The following is a 15283-nucleotide window of genomic DNA, read 5'->3' as shown; positions in this document are numbered from 1 at the left end:
CCGATGTGCCTTTTGGTATTTGTATTTATATTTTATATACTATTTATGGTTATTGTGTTTAACTTGTTAGCTTTATTGTAAACTGCCCAGAGGCCTTCTTCTGGGGGGAGATGGGCGGTGACAAAATTTGAAAAATAAATAAATAAATAAATAAATTCCAGATTATCTTGTCTTGTCCATGTATGGTTTGTTCCAGTAGCCCATTTATCATCAGATTGTCCTGGTTCCCCAGCATCTGATGTGGACCTTGTTAATCTGGGTGACATCCAAGCTGGCATGACTCTCTTAATTTGTGTCACTCTCATATTTGAGGTAGGCAGGTGAAGCGTTAGGGGGTCTTTGCCCAAGGACCCCTCCTGGTAAGGTAGGTACCAGCCAGAATTTGAACTCCGGCCTCCCGCTTCAAAGGCAGTGCTCTAACCACTACACTATCCAGCCACTCATGGATATGTCAACCACCAGAAGGTTGATCTGAACAATCTGTTCAGCAGGAGGCCCAAAACTTCTTCGCAGGATTGATTTAGGGGACAGTAATTAGACTGATGTGACTGCTTCAATAATGGCACTTAGGCAAAAGTAGAAAATTACAAGTTTCCAAGAGATGATCCATTGCACAGGAACAGTAAAAGTGGCTTCCCTTGGCTGCAATCTGTACAGTGTTTCCTTTTATTGTTTGCTAACCTTAATATTAAATATATTGCCTAGAAAGAGAAAACATCTGGATAAAACAGCAAGACCTGACCCAGGTTTTAAGGGCTCATGTTAATAGGACCAATGTGTGAGCCATATAAATCTTGGGGGAATAGTGTCCCAGAATGGGGATCTTGGAGCATAGTTCTCAACTTTTAGACTGAATTGCTTCTACAGCAGTTTTAGCTTTATAAGTACATAACTGTGTACTGTACAGCAGCAGCCTACTAGATAGATGTATTGGACTGGATCCATACTAGGTGAAAGCACAAGTGAGGATTCCCGTAAGAAATCTTGGGATGTACCTTTATTTATTTTCTATCCTGCCTTTATTACTTTTATAAATAACTCAAGGCAGAGAACATACCTAATACTCCTTCCTCCTCCTATTTTCCCCACAACAACCACCCTGTGAGGTGAGTTGGGCTGAGAGAGAGCAACTGGCCCAAGGTCACCCTTAGGCTTTCATGCCTAAGGCGGGACTAGAACTCTCAGTCTCCTGGCTTCGAGCCCGTTGTTTTAACCACTAGACCAAACTGGTTCTTAACATACCAGTCCAATTCAGAACAAAGCCATATTGCAACTTATGCCTAAGATGTTGTTGACTTGGTGGGAGTAGGATTTCAACCACTGTCTATCAGTGACAGAACTTAAACTGAGGCTAGTCAGGCTACCCAGTGACTGGATCCTTGCTCTAAGCCATGCTAATTATGTGACTGTAACCAAAAAAATGGCTTGCTGCCATTTGTAACATATTTTAATCTGTGCACAGTTATTGCCATCAGTTCTTATACAGATATGAAGTTTTGTACTTAATACTGCTGGTGCAAAGTGATTGATAGAGAGATAAGAGATGGAGATCAAATTTACAGGCTGCCTGATTCCATTGGGCAGCATGAATATATAATAAAAATGCAATCCACACAATACAAAAAGAAAAGTCTCAAAAAAACCTATTATTTCACAGATCAAACAAGTCCCAGGAGTCTTGCCACCCCATGCTAGTCCAAGGCCTGGGAAAAGAGCCAGCATTGGGTTGTTGTCTGAGTGAGGTCAGGGTGGGGGGCTGTATGAATCTTGGCAGGAATGTCATGCCAAAGATATCCTGGTCCTATCAGATGGCATTGTTTGATTAATGGGACCAGAGCATGCCAACTATGATGGATTGTACAAGACAAGCATTAATTATGGAAGACATAGCAATAGTTAGAATATGTATTTATCAGTATTGTCATTAATACTTACAGTTTAATAATCTTTGGTCCATACAGTTCAACAAGCAGAAAACAAATACCTTGTAGGTGGAATGTTCCTGGAAAACCATACACTGAAAAAAAAGACCATTCATAAGGTTACATTTAAACATGTGAAGATATTTAATTATCCTTCTGTCTGAGTAGAAAAGTTATTCTAATACAGCATGCTTCTCTAACAGAGACCAAAGAGATGTTACAAAAAGCTCCCAGGTAAGATTGTGTAGCGCTTCCCTGTTTGTTTCCAGTAGCTACTGGAAATATTGTATGAATGGGCAAATAGGGCCACATGGTCCCAGCATTCAGTGGCCACCAATGACTCCATATGGATGAATTGACTTGGCCATTCATCCACATGGAGTCATTGGTGCTCTCTGAGCTTGGTGGTTTGCTTGCAGATGTTTCATTACTGGATTAGCTAATATCATCAGTGCTACCATTATCAGTGCTACCATCAGTTAGCACTGATGATGTTACCTAATCAGTTAATGAATTGTTGGCAAGCAAACCACCAGGCTCAGAGAGCACCAAGAACTCCACAGTTCAACCATGAGGTACAAATATTCTCTTCTATTGGAACCATTCATCCATATGCCTAGCATGACAATCTGAAGATGGGAGTTTACACTACACCATCCTTTGTCAACCTTTTGATCCTGGAGGAACCCTTGAAATATTTTTCAGGCCTTGGGGAACCCCTGCACATTCAGGCTCAAACATAGGCCAGAAGTTACAAAATTATTATATTCATTTCATGTGTAGGCCTGTACATATGCATTAACAGTGCTCTTAAACTAAAAATAAAGAATGAAACTTACCCTTCAATGTGAAGTTGTCTGCATTTGAAATAATTTTTTTAATAAATTGTGATCTCCCAGGGAACCCCTAGTGAACTCTCATGGAACCCTAGACTTCCATGGAACCCTGGTTGAGAAATCCTGCTCTACACTGAAGGTTCCTATGTGATCTAGGTCAAGGGTTTCCACACATATTCAGATTGTAGAACCTGTTAATTAAAAAAAAAAATTCCAGAAGCCCTGATCAAGAGGCAAAGCTCTAGTAATAGAACTGGCTGTGTTTGAGTAAACGTCTGTGTGTGGGGAGGATGCATTTAATTCCCATGGAACCCCATCAAGTTCTCTCAGAATTGTGGAGTTCTCAGAACACAGTTTGAAAAGCTCTGGCCTAGGTCCAGGATTCTAAATTACTGAAGAAGCCAACACTAACATTTGTGAAGTGGGGCAATACTGATGTGATAGTAGGAGCAAGGTCAACAGACAAAACCTGCTCTCACCTTCATACAACTAAATGCCACAGAAATTATTACAAAAACAAAACATAACCAGTGCCAAAAAGATAGTTAGATTTTCTGGCTGTGAACTGAGGCTATAAAACTGATTTCATTATACTTGTTAGGCAACTTTAAACAATTTATCTTATGCCTAACATACACAAAATAAATAGTTAAATTCTATTGTAATTAAAGCTGCCTGGTAATAATTTATTGCCACACTAATTAATTAGTTGTTATTAACTAAATAAACAATTGCATTTGAATAGCTCTATTCATTTCCAGAGCCATCCTCAACGTAGGTGCATATATGAGGCAATTTCCCTTGGAGTCACCCTTTGTAAGAAAAATAACCCTTTATTAATTTCTTATTTATTTCAGAATTTCAGCAACACAGCAAAACTAAATTTAAAAAATAAACAGAAGTGCCCTTCAGTCTTGGCCTCAGCAATTAACATTCCCAACAGCCAATTTGCAGTCATAATTGTAACATATTTTGGGCTTCTAGGAAAGAGGAAAATCACTTTTAATTAATTAGTGAGTGAAAATATCACAGGTTTTGTGGGAAAAGAAACAATTAGGTATGGCTACAAGAGCAAAAGGTATACATTCTTGCCAGGACAAATTATTCACAAAATATCATCAATCTGCCAGCAGCATCTAAAATAATTTCTGTGGTAAGGCATAGTTTTGCTGGTAACATAAGAGGAAAAGACACATTGTGCTTATTTTGTTATTCCCAATGAACGGTGAAATGAAAGCCTAAGTGGGTGTCTGGGGCTATATCCATGGGTATCACTAAAATGTGCTTAAAGTTCTTGCTTCCTTCACACAGACCCCATTATCAGCCCAAATTCTATGTTTGAGCTTCACTGAAAAGGCACTTCCATCTACATTGTCTCTCGGGGCAACATCAAACCAATAGCTAGAAAGAATTGATGGTGAGTATTTGGTGGATCAGCATACATGCAACCACAGACAGGTAGTTTCTCTTTTCATACAACACTGTTTTAGAGCTGACATGCCAGGCTGTGTGCCTTTCCTCTTCCAAAGTTGGACTCATTGCCCAAACATCAAGCCAGTACACATTTTCAGATAACCAACTGGTCAGTAGGTCTGCTAGTTTGCTTTGAATTACTCTTGTTGAAGGCATCTTTGTACTCCACAAATAATATATGTGGTTCAACACTTTTTTAAAACTTTGATCAGATTCTTCCCATGCTTGTCTGTGGAAATTACATCAGTTAGAGATACCAGGTGGCAACTGAGATATTTATGCTGCACAAAATTAGCAGTAAAATACAAGAAGAAGGAAAGTGTGTCACCATCTCCCATTGGAGGATTCTAGTTTGACCGTAACATAGATGGGAAAGAAAGTAAATTGAAGATCTAGTATGAGGGCCATGGGAGCTTTATTTCTCCTGTCAATTATTTTAATGGGATGGAACGAATGTGTCACTTGCAATATGGCAGCCAAGATGTATGAGAAGCCAAGCCTTATGACCAAGACAGTCTTAAAAGCACAGAGTCCCATGACCGACAATTTCTTTATGAAATGTCAGCGCACAGCTATACCTTCCAATCATTATTTAGATTTCAATCTATCTAGCTGAATTTCTGTTCTTTTTTAAATAAAAATATATATACTTATTTTTCCTATTATAATTAAAACTGCCTCTCATTTTATCAGTTATAGATTGGCCTTCATGATGAAAGTTAAGCTTGTTTCTTTTCTTTGCCTGTTTTAAGACTTTTGCTATCTAAAGATTGGATGAATAAGTGTCAGCCCCACAAGGCAAACTTGGCCATGAAATCAACTCCACAGGAAGGCTAAAACTATTTTTACTGAGATTGGCTATAATAACAGAATCATGATATACCTCTTCCTACTCCTTATACTTTGGTAAATTAGGGAGGCATTTGCCTGAGCCACTTCCGAATGTTATCCCCTTGTTCTGGACTTTAAAATGCTTCACCACTTTTTGTCCTGGTAACAGTTCCTGGATATCTCTGTCAAGATCAGCTTCCTCCCTCTCTAGAATAAGACACCCCTAGAGAGATTTCCCCAAAAGGCAGGTTGCTTTGGATGATGGAATTCCTTAACATTCCCCACAGTGAAGAAGGATGAATTGAGAGCTGCTGTGGCAGAATATCTTACCTTTCATTAATTCAAGTAGCTGTAACTATTTATTTTATTTATTTATATTTCAAATTTAATCACTGCCCATCTCGCATGAAATGACTCTTTATGTTAACTATTTATAAGAGGAACAGTATTTTGTATCATAAACATGAATTCATAATCACTGGTAAATTAATGGATATATGTACGGCATATTATTTTTTACCAGGTAAGTAGGTACAGAGTTTTTCCAGAGCTGCTTTTACTGTAGAGTTGTGGACTTGAGAAAACTGTTCTATTATAGACACCACAGCTACACAACCTACAAAGCAAGAAAAAAAAAAAGCCAGGTTACTTATATTTTAACAGGTCTGTCAGGCTATTTAATATTATTCAGAGATGTTTCTGTAAAGATTAGAAGCCAGTCTTGTGAAGTTTAATCCATCTACAACTGTTTCCTTGTTCTCCTTCTTCCTGTTGATGTAAAGCACAATTGGAGTACATCTGTAACAGATAATAAGAGAACTTTGTACCACAAGAGTAGAATTCATAGGACATGGAATTGAAAAATGGCAAAGGAGAAAGCAAAAGACATGATAAGAGCTTTATTATTCTCAAGAAATAAAGAGAGAGCAGGGAAGCACAGCAAGCAACAGGAAGCCAAAACCAACATACTTAGTTGCAGAAAATTAAAGAAGAGTTGAACGGCTTAGACAAAGAAGCTTATTTTCTATTACAGCCAGCCATCTCCAAACTTTGCAATGGATCAGCAAGTTAATGTTAAGGAAGTTTGCAGACAGGGTGAAAATCAGTAATACTTTATCTTAAATTCTAGAACTGGGAGAAGTGCAGCATAAATATCTCCCTCTTTACCTTGCTACATCCTCCTCCCTACAGCCAACATATATATTTTTTGTACGTAGGTCAACTTTAAATCAAGAAGACAATAAAAACAAAGGAGAAGAAATCATAGAAACAATGACAGAGGGAACATCCTGGTGAGATGTGAATATTTTTATTATGGTCACTGACCAGAATTGCAAACGAAAACACATTAAAAATAAAAATCAAGTAAAAACAAGACAAAATATCACGATTGGTGGTGGGTTTGTCAGTGATAATCAAAGGCTGCCTAATTTTACAGGCAGTATAACAAAATTTAGCTACATTCAAAGAGACTGAATCATAGTGATCTGAAAACAACAACTGTACATTAAAAAGATCAGAATTTCCTGGGTGTTTTACCTCAATAAGGAAAGAACTCAAACCTGTGGGAAAAAACAGTAATTTCAACCAATGTGTTATGATCCATGCACCTGTTTCAATTTTAGACAGCCCTGGCTCCCTTCCTTAATACTACATTTGGAATGTGAGGGCCTACATGGAATATAGCCATTAGGTATTTAGATTGGATCCTGTCAAGAGGAGTAAAGGAAATGTAAGGTCCTGGCTGGGCACCGAAAAGTAGTTGTGCAGGAGCCTTTTGGCTAAGATCAAGTGTAGTATCTGATGAGATATAGTGATCAAGAGAGTGAGCTATTAACAGTGATTAAGAGTGCTAGACACAATTCACAGTTCTTATTGAGCTATAGGCACTTAACAAAAGTCTTGAGGAGTATAAAGGTAAAGGTTTCCCTTGACGTAAAGTCCAGTCGTGTCCGACTCTAGGGGGCGGTGCTCATCTCCGTTTCAAAGCCTTGGAGCCGGCGTTGTCCATAGGACACTTCCGGGTCATGTGGCCAGCATGACTCACGGAACGCCGTTACCTTCCCGCCGAAGCGGTACCAATTAATCTACTCACATTTGCATGTTTTCGAACTGCTTGGTGTGCAGAAGCTGGGACGAGCAACGGGAGCTCACCCCGCCGCGCGGTTTCGAACCGCCGACCTTCCGATCGACAGCTCAGCGGTTTAACCCGCAGCGCCACCGCGTCCCTTCTTGAGGAGTATAAACAGGAATAATTTTAAATAACGTATACTTTTAATTAGATAGTGGTCAATCTTAGTTGATCTCCAAGATCCAGTAATGCTGTGATGCATTAGAATAACAAGGAACAAGCAGAGAGGGAAATACAAGGGTAAAGGAACAAGGAGGAAGAAAATATGGAGATAAACTTGCCCTTTTCCAAAACCCAAGATGGGGCATGAATAAAACTGTGGAAAATGAAAAAAAGCTACAGTAGGATAAAAACAAGCCATTAACTGAGAAAAGATATAGGAATATAAAATTAACAACAACATTAACAAGATTAGCATTATTAAATATGGACTACTAGGTACCTGACATTATTGCAACTAGGTTGCTAGACCTTACATCTGAGTTCATTGGTTGATAGTTTTGCAGATTTTCTTTCTGACAAAGTAAGGATCTGTTATCAGCTGTCACATGCTAAGATGATGGTCCAAACCCATAAAAATCAGATTAATGGAACCAGAAACTGGGAGATAGGGCTAAACAGAAGGCCATGTTCCAATAAAAACAGATTGCTGATCTTGCTACGTATAGGCTGGGTTCCCATATCATGTTAACCAATGATTAGTTTTAACCAGTGTGTTGAATAAGCCAGAGCAGCTGGCTTCTAAACTATAATTCATGCTTATAAACCACAAAGGTTGAGTTCACACAGTATAACTTAGTATAGCTAACACTTACTCATATTGATGGGACAGCTCTGAGACCAGGGTTTTAATTTTATGATCTAGGTGAGCCTGGGTGGTAGATTTCACTATTGGGGCAGACTGGGTATTAGTTAATACTTAACTTTAGCCTCTAATTATTGATGTGACTTTTGGAAAATCGGCAAGACATGATATTACATGAACAAAGTCATCAGGCTTTGGCAGTTAGGTGCTTGCTATTTAATAGCCTTCAACCTCCCCCTAACCCCCAAAGCCATATTCTGACTATATTGTTTCTTTGTCAGAAAATTAACTAAATTAGAATATACATATCATAATGTCCAGGCAGCATAACATAATATTTCAGTACCTTTCATTATTTTCAAAACATGTCAGAAGCTATTTCATTTAATTCATCTATTTCTTTAAAAATTAGATTTTATTTTCCCTTTATTTTCACTGGAAGAAGCCTAGTGGAGGGTAAGTGAATTAGAGATCTCTTATCACTTGAATTCCTCTGTCAGATAGGATTATCATGAGTAGAACCTTGTCCTGTTCTCCAATATCCCTTCCCATCCTCTATCCACAGGTTTTTCTCCCCCACCCATATCCAGAGTCATTTCACATACTGTAGTAGTTGAAGAATCCTTTCTAACTTATTTATTTGCTTTTATTATTATTAGAGCTACAACATGTAGGATTTGCCAGATCTTTTGATACCTTCTTCTGGTGTATGGATTGTGTTGTTTTGGCTATATAACTATTAATACTCATGTTTCACCCTTAAAAATAAGAGGAACAATGTTTCTTTTTTGCTGTAATGAAATAATGAATGCTAACATTGATCAGTTATATACGGTGATGTTTTTGTTTTAATCTGTATATTTGCTTTGAATAGAAACTTGATCAGAGGGGTGTAATTATGTTATAATCACTGTTTACAAAACTGTATGTTTTAACAACTGGCACTGTTGAACTGTTATGCCACAAAAAGCTGCCCTGTCCATTATGCTGTAAAATGTTGGTATGTTTTCATTGCTGATTATGTCCAAATGACAATATTGTGTGAAACCAGGCAGAAAAACATGGATAATCCTGTGTTGTAGAACTTCCAGTTGCGATCTTCATTCCTGCATGTAGAAAGCAAGTTGGAGCTACATTTCAAATTAAGTGCTGAAATGAATGCAAAGGAACTAATTGGGAATAAACCTTTGGGTAGTGTGTTGGTTTGCACATCACAACCAGCGATGATGACCTAGCATGTGCAAAAAGGCCTTGGCAGATACAACCTCCCCAGTTCCTTACAGCATGCAGTACTTTTCAAAGGAATAGATTCCTAGTCCCAGCGGGCAGTCATCAAGTGTACTGCAATGTTCTGCAAACAATATAGGAAGCTGCCTTTCAACTGTTCAGTTTGTCACCTAACCAAGTACTGCATGGCCTGGTGGAGAAGAGCCAGGTCCGCAACTAGGGTCTGTGTCACCCGGGGCAAACATGGATTCCGAGCCCATTTTGGCACCCCCCAGCACTCATTTTGCCCCCCCCCAGCGCTCACTTTGGCACCCCACCAGCACGGCGCCCGGGGCACATGCCCCGGTTGCCCCCCCCCCAGTTGCAGCCCTGAGAACAGCAGTCCAAGATCTCAGTCCAAAATCTTTTCTGTCACATTTTCTTGAAGTTCTGCCAGAGATAAACTCTGGGATCCTATGTGTTCTGTACTTGGCATGCCACGCATGTGCTTATCACTGAACTGTGATCCTTTACAAAGACAGCATCACCATATTCTTAGTTTGGTGCTATTTCCAGTATTAATAGAATATGTGGTTATATTCCATTCAATGCATAGTCCCCCTTTGGCCTTCCATAATTCTGTGTTAATATGGGAATTCAATTTGATAAGGTGGATCAGCAATCTTTATTATGGTGAAAAAAATCCTTCTACTGGGTGCTATGATAATCAATAGTGTTTTTACAGCTAAACTCATCTCAATTAAAAATGGGAGATCCTGGGAGTTGGCCAGCACAGATCTTTCAAGAAGGATTGAAAGATTCAAGAAGGGGAATCTGAGATCTGATCTCTCCTATGTATCTTGGAATGCTGTGTCATGGAACCATAATATTATATGCTTTTTTTTAAGCCATTCAATCGTGTCCAATTCTCGGAGGCTGTCTGGACACATCCCTGCAGTTTTCTTGGCAAAGTTTTTCAGAAGTGGTTTGCCATTGCCTTCTTCCTAGGGCTGAGAGAAAGTGACTGGCCCTGGGTTACTCAGCTGGCTTTGTGCCTAAGGTGGGACTAGAACTCATGGTCTCCTGGTTTCTAGCCTGGTGCCTTCACCACTATACCAAACTGGCTCTCATTATATGTTTAGGCTCATACATTTCTCAAACTCTTTCCAAATAATGGGCATTAAAATCCTTCAACTGTGTGAAGGCAGTGCCTCTTCATGTCAAAATTCTGGAGTTGAATATAATACTTTTTCAAAAAAAAAAAAATAACAACAGATCCCTTGGAGGCATTTGACAGTGGTTATCTTATCCTATGCAAAATGGTGATTATGTATTTAAGAATTGCGTTCATATTACAAAATATATAACCTACTAGAAGCTAGACCTGAGATTCATAAATGCTTGTCCCTTTCCAGTTCTAGTTTATTCCACTTGCTCTAAATTTGTACTCCATTGTTCAACAGCAGTAATCGGAAAATGCACAAGGAGCTGTCCTTCCATCATACCAAGAAAGAAAATTTAATAATAAAATGGCATTTCCAATGTACTAGAGGATCTTTTTTTTTTAATCACATCACAGCTAATGAAGTCAGAGCATGAGCTTGCTGGCCACGAACCCTCTGGCAAGCTGAACAGACTGTTTAAATTAATCTACTTCTGCAGCAAATATACAAACAGAATTCTAATTAGAAAGGCATCAATGGTTGCTGATAAAAGGCAAAACTCCAAGGAATAGCCTTACTTTAGCCTACAGATTTTAGATATGGGAAACACCCCAATTTCATTATTATATTTACCGAGATTAAGTGGCATTCCAGATGGTGCTTTTCATATTAATTGAACCTGACAGAAAGCCTAGCATTTTTATTTTAGAAAAGAGGGATAGAAGATAATATCGTCAATCTATAGCCCTCTGAAACATTAGCCCAGCTTCCTACTGGTGCCCATCTTTCAACTGGTATAGCCTGTACAAAAACCCATAAAGGGTACCTAAGGGGAAGGGGGAGAGATGATGCATGTTTCACCATGTCATCATGCAAATGACATAATTTGCATCAGATGCTTGCACAAGCACTTAATTTAATCATTTGAGGGTGATATCACAATACATGTCATTTTGACATCAACATGGCTGGTAATGGACACCTCTGTATACTTTTTTTTTTTTTAATCCATTCAATCATGTCCGATTCTCAGAGACTGCCTGGACATCCCCTGCAGTTTTCTTGGCAAGGTTTTTCAGAAATGGTTTTCCATCACCTCCTTCCTAGGACTGTGTCATGGAACCATAATATTATATGCTTTTATTTTTATCCATTCAATCGAATAAAAACAACAAAACAGCCAACAGTGCACAGATTGCATGATAATTTTTAATTCCAAGCATATTTCTGGATTTGCACCTCATTAGGGCAAAACCTGCCTCATAACTGAGGATGTAGAAATTCCTGTTGGCAAAAGGAAGTGCTGAAATTTAGGATTTCAAATTCTAGAGATGCCTATTATACAATGTGCATAGCTGGCAACATTGGCCAAACATTGAGAAACAGCCTCAAGTTTCTACATGTAGAAAATTTGCTATATTTCAAAACATTTCCACAACAGTTTCTCAGCAGAGAATTCTGGAAATTCCCCAGGGCTTGTGTGCTACAAAACAAGAGCAGGCAAGTCAAAATCTCAGGGAAGCCATCCTATCCCTTCACACCATTTAACTGAGGAATCCAAGGCATGTAAAATGTGTGATCAGATATGTTTGTGAAGTGGCAAGCAACTGTTAATAAAGATTCTCATATCATGAAGACATTATAATGCTATGGATAATGTGCCAGAAAATGTAGCAATAAAAGTATCTACATATATATTCTAAATACTACAGTTAGGCTGATTTAAGGCACTTTGGGTAAAGCATCTACAGCTGTGGGAAAAAGTAAGTACACCCTCTTTGAGTTCTATGGTTTTATATATCAGGACATAATAAAAATCATCTGGTCCTTAGCAGGTCTTAAAATTAGGTAAAGACAACCTCAGATGAACAACAACACAGGACGTATTACACCATGTCATTATTTATTTTACAAAAATAAAGCCAAAATGGAGAAGCCATGCGTGAAAAAGTAAGTACACCCTTACTGCTTTCATAGGTATTAAGAGGCTAAGTAGCAGCCAGGTGCTACTAATCAAATGCCCTTGATTAGTTGACCATCATCAAGTGTGACCACCTCTATAAAAGCTGAAGTTTTAAGAGTTTGGTGGTCTTGAGCATTCAGGTGTGTGTTAACACAATGCCAAAGAGTAAATACATCAGCAATGAACTTAGAGAAGTAATTGTTGCTGCCCATCAATCTGGGAAGGGTTATAAGGCCATTTCCAAACAATTTAAAGTCCATCATTCTACAGTGAGGAACATTATTCACAAGTGGAAAACATTCAAGACAGTTGCCAATCTTCCCAGGAGTGGACATCCCAGCAAATTCACCCCAAGGGCAGACTGTGCAATGCTCAGAGAAATTGCAAAACAATCCAGGAGTTACATCTCAGACTCTGCAGGCCTCAGCATGTTAAATGTTAAAGTTCATGATAATACAATTAGAAAAAGACTGAACAAGTATGGTTTGTTTGGAAGGGTTGCCTGGAGGAAGCTTCTTCTCTCTAAAAAGAACATGGCAGCACAGCTTAGGTTTGCAAAGTTACATCTGAACAAATTGCAAGACTTCTGGAACAATGTCCTTTGGACAGATGAGACCAAAGTGGAGATGTTTGGCCATAATGCACAGCACCACATTTGGCAAAAACTGAACACAGCATATCAGCACAAACATCCCATACCAACTGTCAAGCACAGTGGTGGAGGGGTGATGGTTTGGGCTTGTTTTGCAGCCACAGGACATGGGCACCTTGCACTCATTAAGTCGACCTTGAACTCCTCTGTATACCAAAGTATTCTAGAGTCAAACGTGAGTCCATCTGTCTGACAGCTAAAGCTTGGCCGAAATTGGGTCATGCCACAGGACAATGATCCCAAGCACACCAGCAAATCTACAACTGAATGGCTGAAAAAGAAAAGAATCAAGGTGCTGCAATGGCCCAGTCAAAGTCCAGACCTCAACCTGACTGAAATGCTGTGGCAGGACCTTAAGAGACCTGTGCATAAATGAATTCCCACAAACCTCAGTGAACTGAAGCAATGTTGTAAGGAAGTATGGGCCAAAATTCCTCCACAACGATGTGAGAGACTGATAAAGTCATACAGAAAACAATTACTTCAAGTTATTGCTGCTAAAGGTGGTTCTACAAGCTACTGAATCATAAATGTTTTTCACACATGGCTTCTCCATTTTGGCTTTATTTTTGTAAAATAAATAATGACACGGTATAATATGTCATGTGTTGTTCATCTGAGGTTGTCTTTACCTAATTTTAAGACCTGCTAAGGACCAGATTATTTTTATTATGTCCTGATACATAAAACCATAGAACACAAAGAGGGTGTACTTACTTTTTCCCATGACTGTAAGTAGGACAGTTCAGGGCACTGAATTTTGAATGGCACCAAATTTTGAGACTATATAACTCCTTTTTTTGCTTCTCACAATTTGATTTCCTTGATTTCCTACTTTCCCATGATTGAAGCAAAGTGGATAAGTGATAGGAAAAGAGAGGGACTATAATTTCTCTCCTTCCATAGCTTAGCACTAATTCACTTGTCATCACTTTTTTTGAGGGGGGGGTGGTATTAAGTTTTTCAGGAAAAAAAGTTGTTGTTTTTTTCATTGCCAAGTATATATTTTGCCACGGCTGCTTGGTATCCATTCCTGTCATCTTTCATCTCTACAATATGTTCTATTAATGGGATATGAAAATTTTGGTGTGAGAGCATGTTACATAATATATTATCTAACAGGCTTTGCAGTTTCTGTGGTTAATATAGAAATGATCAGAATGATCTGCAGTTTTTCACAGGATAACAACCCAGAATTTATTTTTCAGTTCATGAGTAGAAAGAAAAGGTAAATAGTGGAGGCACCGATATGATTTCTTATACCTGCAGGGACTAGAACCTTGCCTAAAGACTTGCTAAAGTTTTTCTGCCACCATCTTCTTTCTTCTGCTGTGCTGCTGTTTTTCTGTTTTATTAATCTTCTACCCTTATTGCACTTTCTTTCTCTTCAGAAACATTTTCTGTTATTCTCTACCAATAATCAATGGTCTATGACTATGGAGGGGATTCATGGTTTGTACATGAAATGAAGATCTTCAGCATGAAGAATCATTTAGTTATCAAATGAGCTGTAACCACTCTAGAACTAGGGAAATCTTTCTTCAGATTTCTTCCTTCCTTCCTTCCATAGCAACTATGATTCTTTGAAGAAAGTTGTTTGGATCCTCCTTTTCCATGGCAGACTCTTTGAAATCAATAGGAGTTAGTATTAACAAGTCTGGTTGATTTCATTTTTTCTCCTTACATAATGACAAAGCCTGGATCCAAGCCTTTCCAATTACTAATGTGAGTGGGGGGACCAAGCTAATGTGCCTCAAACTCATGAAAAGGGAAGTATGCCACCGGACCCTGAACAGAAGGGGGGGGTGAAGGATATGGGTGACAAAATACAGTCATCAAAGTAAGCATTTATAGTCAAAGATGCATAAACTGCTGGCTGGCGCCGGCAAATATATGTTTGCATCAGAATAAGACCCTGAAACAAGTAGGTGATAAGAGTTGCAGGAACATCCTGCTGACATGTAAATCCAGCAATTAGGTCAAAGAATGTTTGGGAAAAAACAGGAAGATTGTGAGCTGAGCCCTCGGAGGAGGGGGAGGACAGATAGGGTATAAAAATTTTGTGTTAACTTTACTCTTGGTTCCTTCTTGCACAGAGGGACCCGCCTTTGCAAACGCGTTACAAATAAACTCTTTTCTCTGCATCATCGAACCTTGTGAATTGGAATTCTTCTGGGAGGTTTTTCCCGCTGACACTAACTAATTACTTCAAAAGTTCTGTGATGGGTTCTGCTCAAGAACAATATTGTCAATGAACTAAAATATCACAGAATGGGAGAACTGAACTTTACTAATAAATGA

At 38.7% G+C, this 15283-nt stretch overlaps 1 protein-coding gene across 1 annotated transcript in view; it reads right to left on the bottom strand.

The window, feature by feature from the left end:
- The window catches only part of AOAH (acyloxyacyl hydrolase), an 84436-nt gene that overhangs the window by 58154 nt on the left and 10999 nt on the right, over positions 1-15283 (bottom strand). The window contains exons 2-3 of the mRNA XM_063304035.1: positions 5583-5678; positions 1936-2017 (exon numbers count right to left, since the gene is read on the bottom strand). Of these exons, the coding sequence (XP_063160105.1) occupies positions 1936-2017; positions 5583-5678 (178 nt within the window). The remainder of the gene's footprint in view (positions 1-1935; positions 2018-5582; positions 5679-15283) is intronic.

This window comes from Candoia aspera, chromosome 4 (genome assembly GCF_035149785.1).
Source record: "Candoia aspera isolate rCanAsp1 chromosome 4, rCanAsp1.hap2, whole genome shotgun sequence".
NCBI classification, from domain to species: Eukaryota; Metazoa; Chordata; class Lepidosauria; order Squamata; family Boidae; genus Candoia; species Candoia aspera.
Note: the sequence above shows the minus strand (reverse complement) of the source record. Positions and strands in the feature narration are given on the sequence as shown.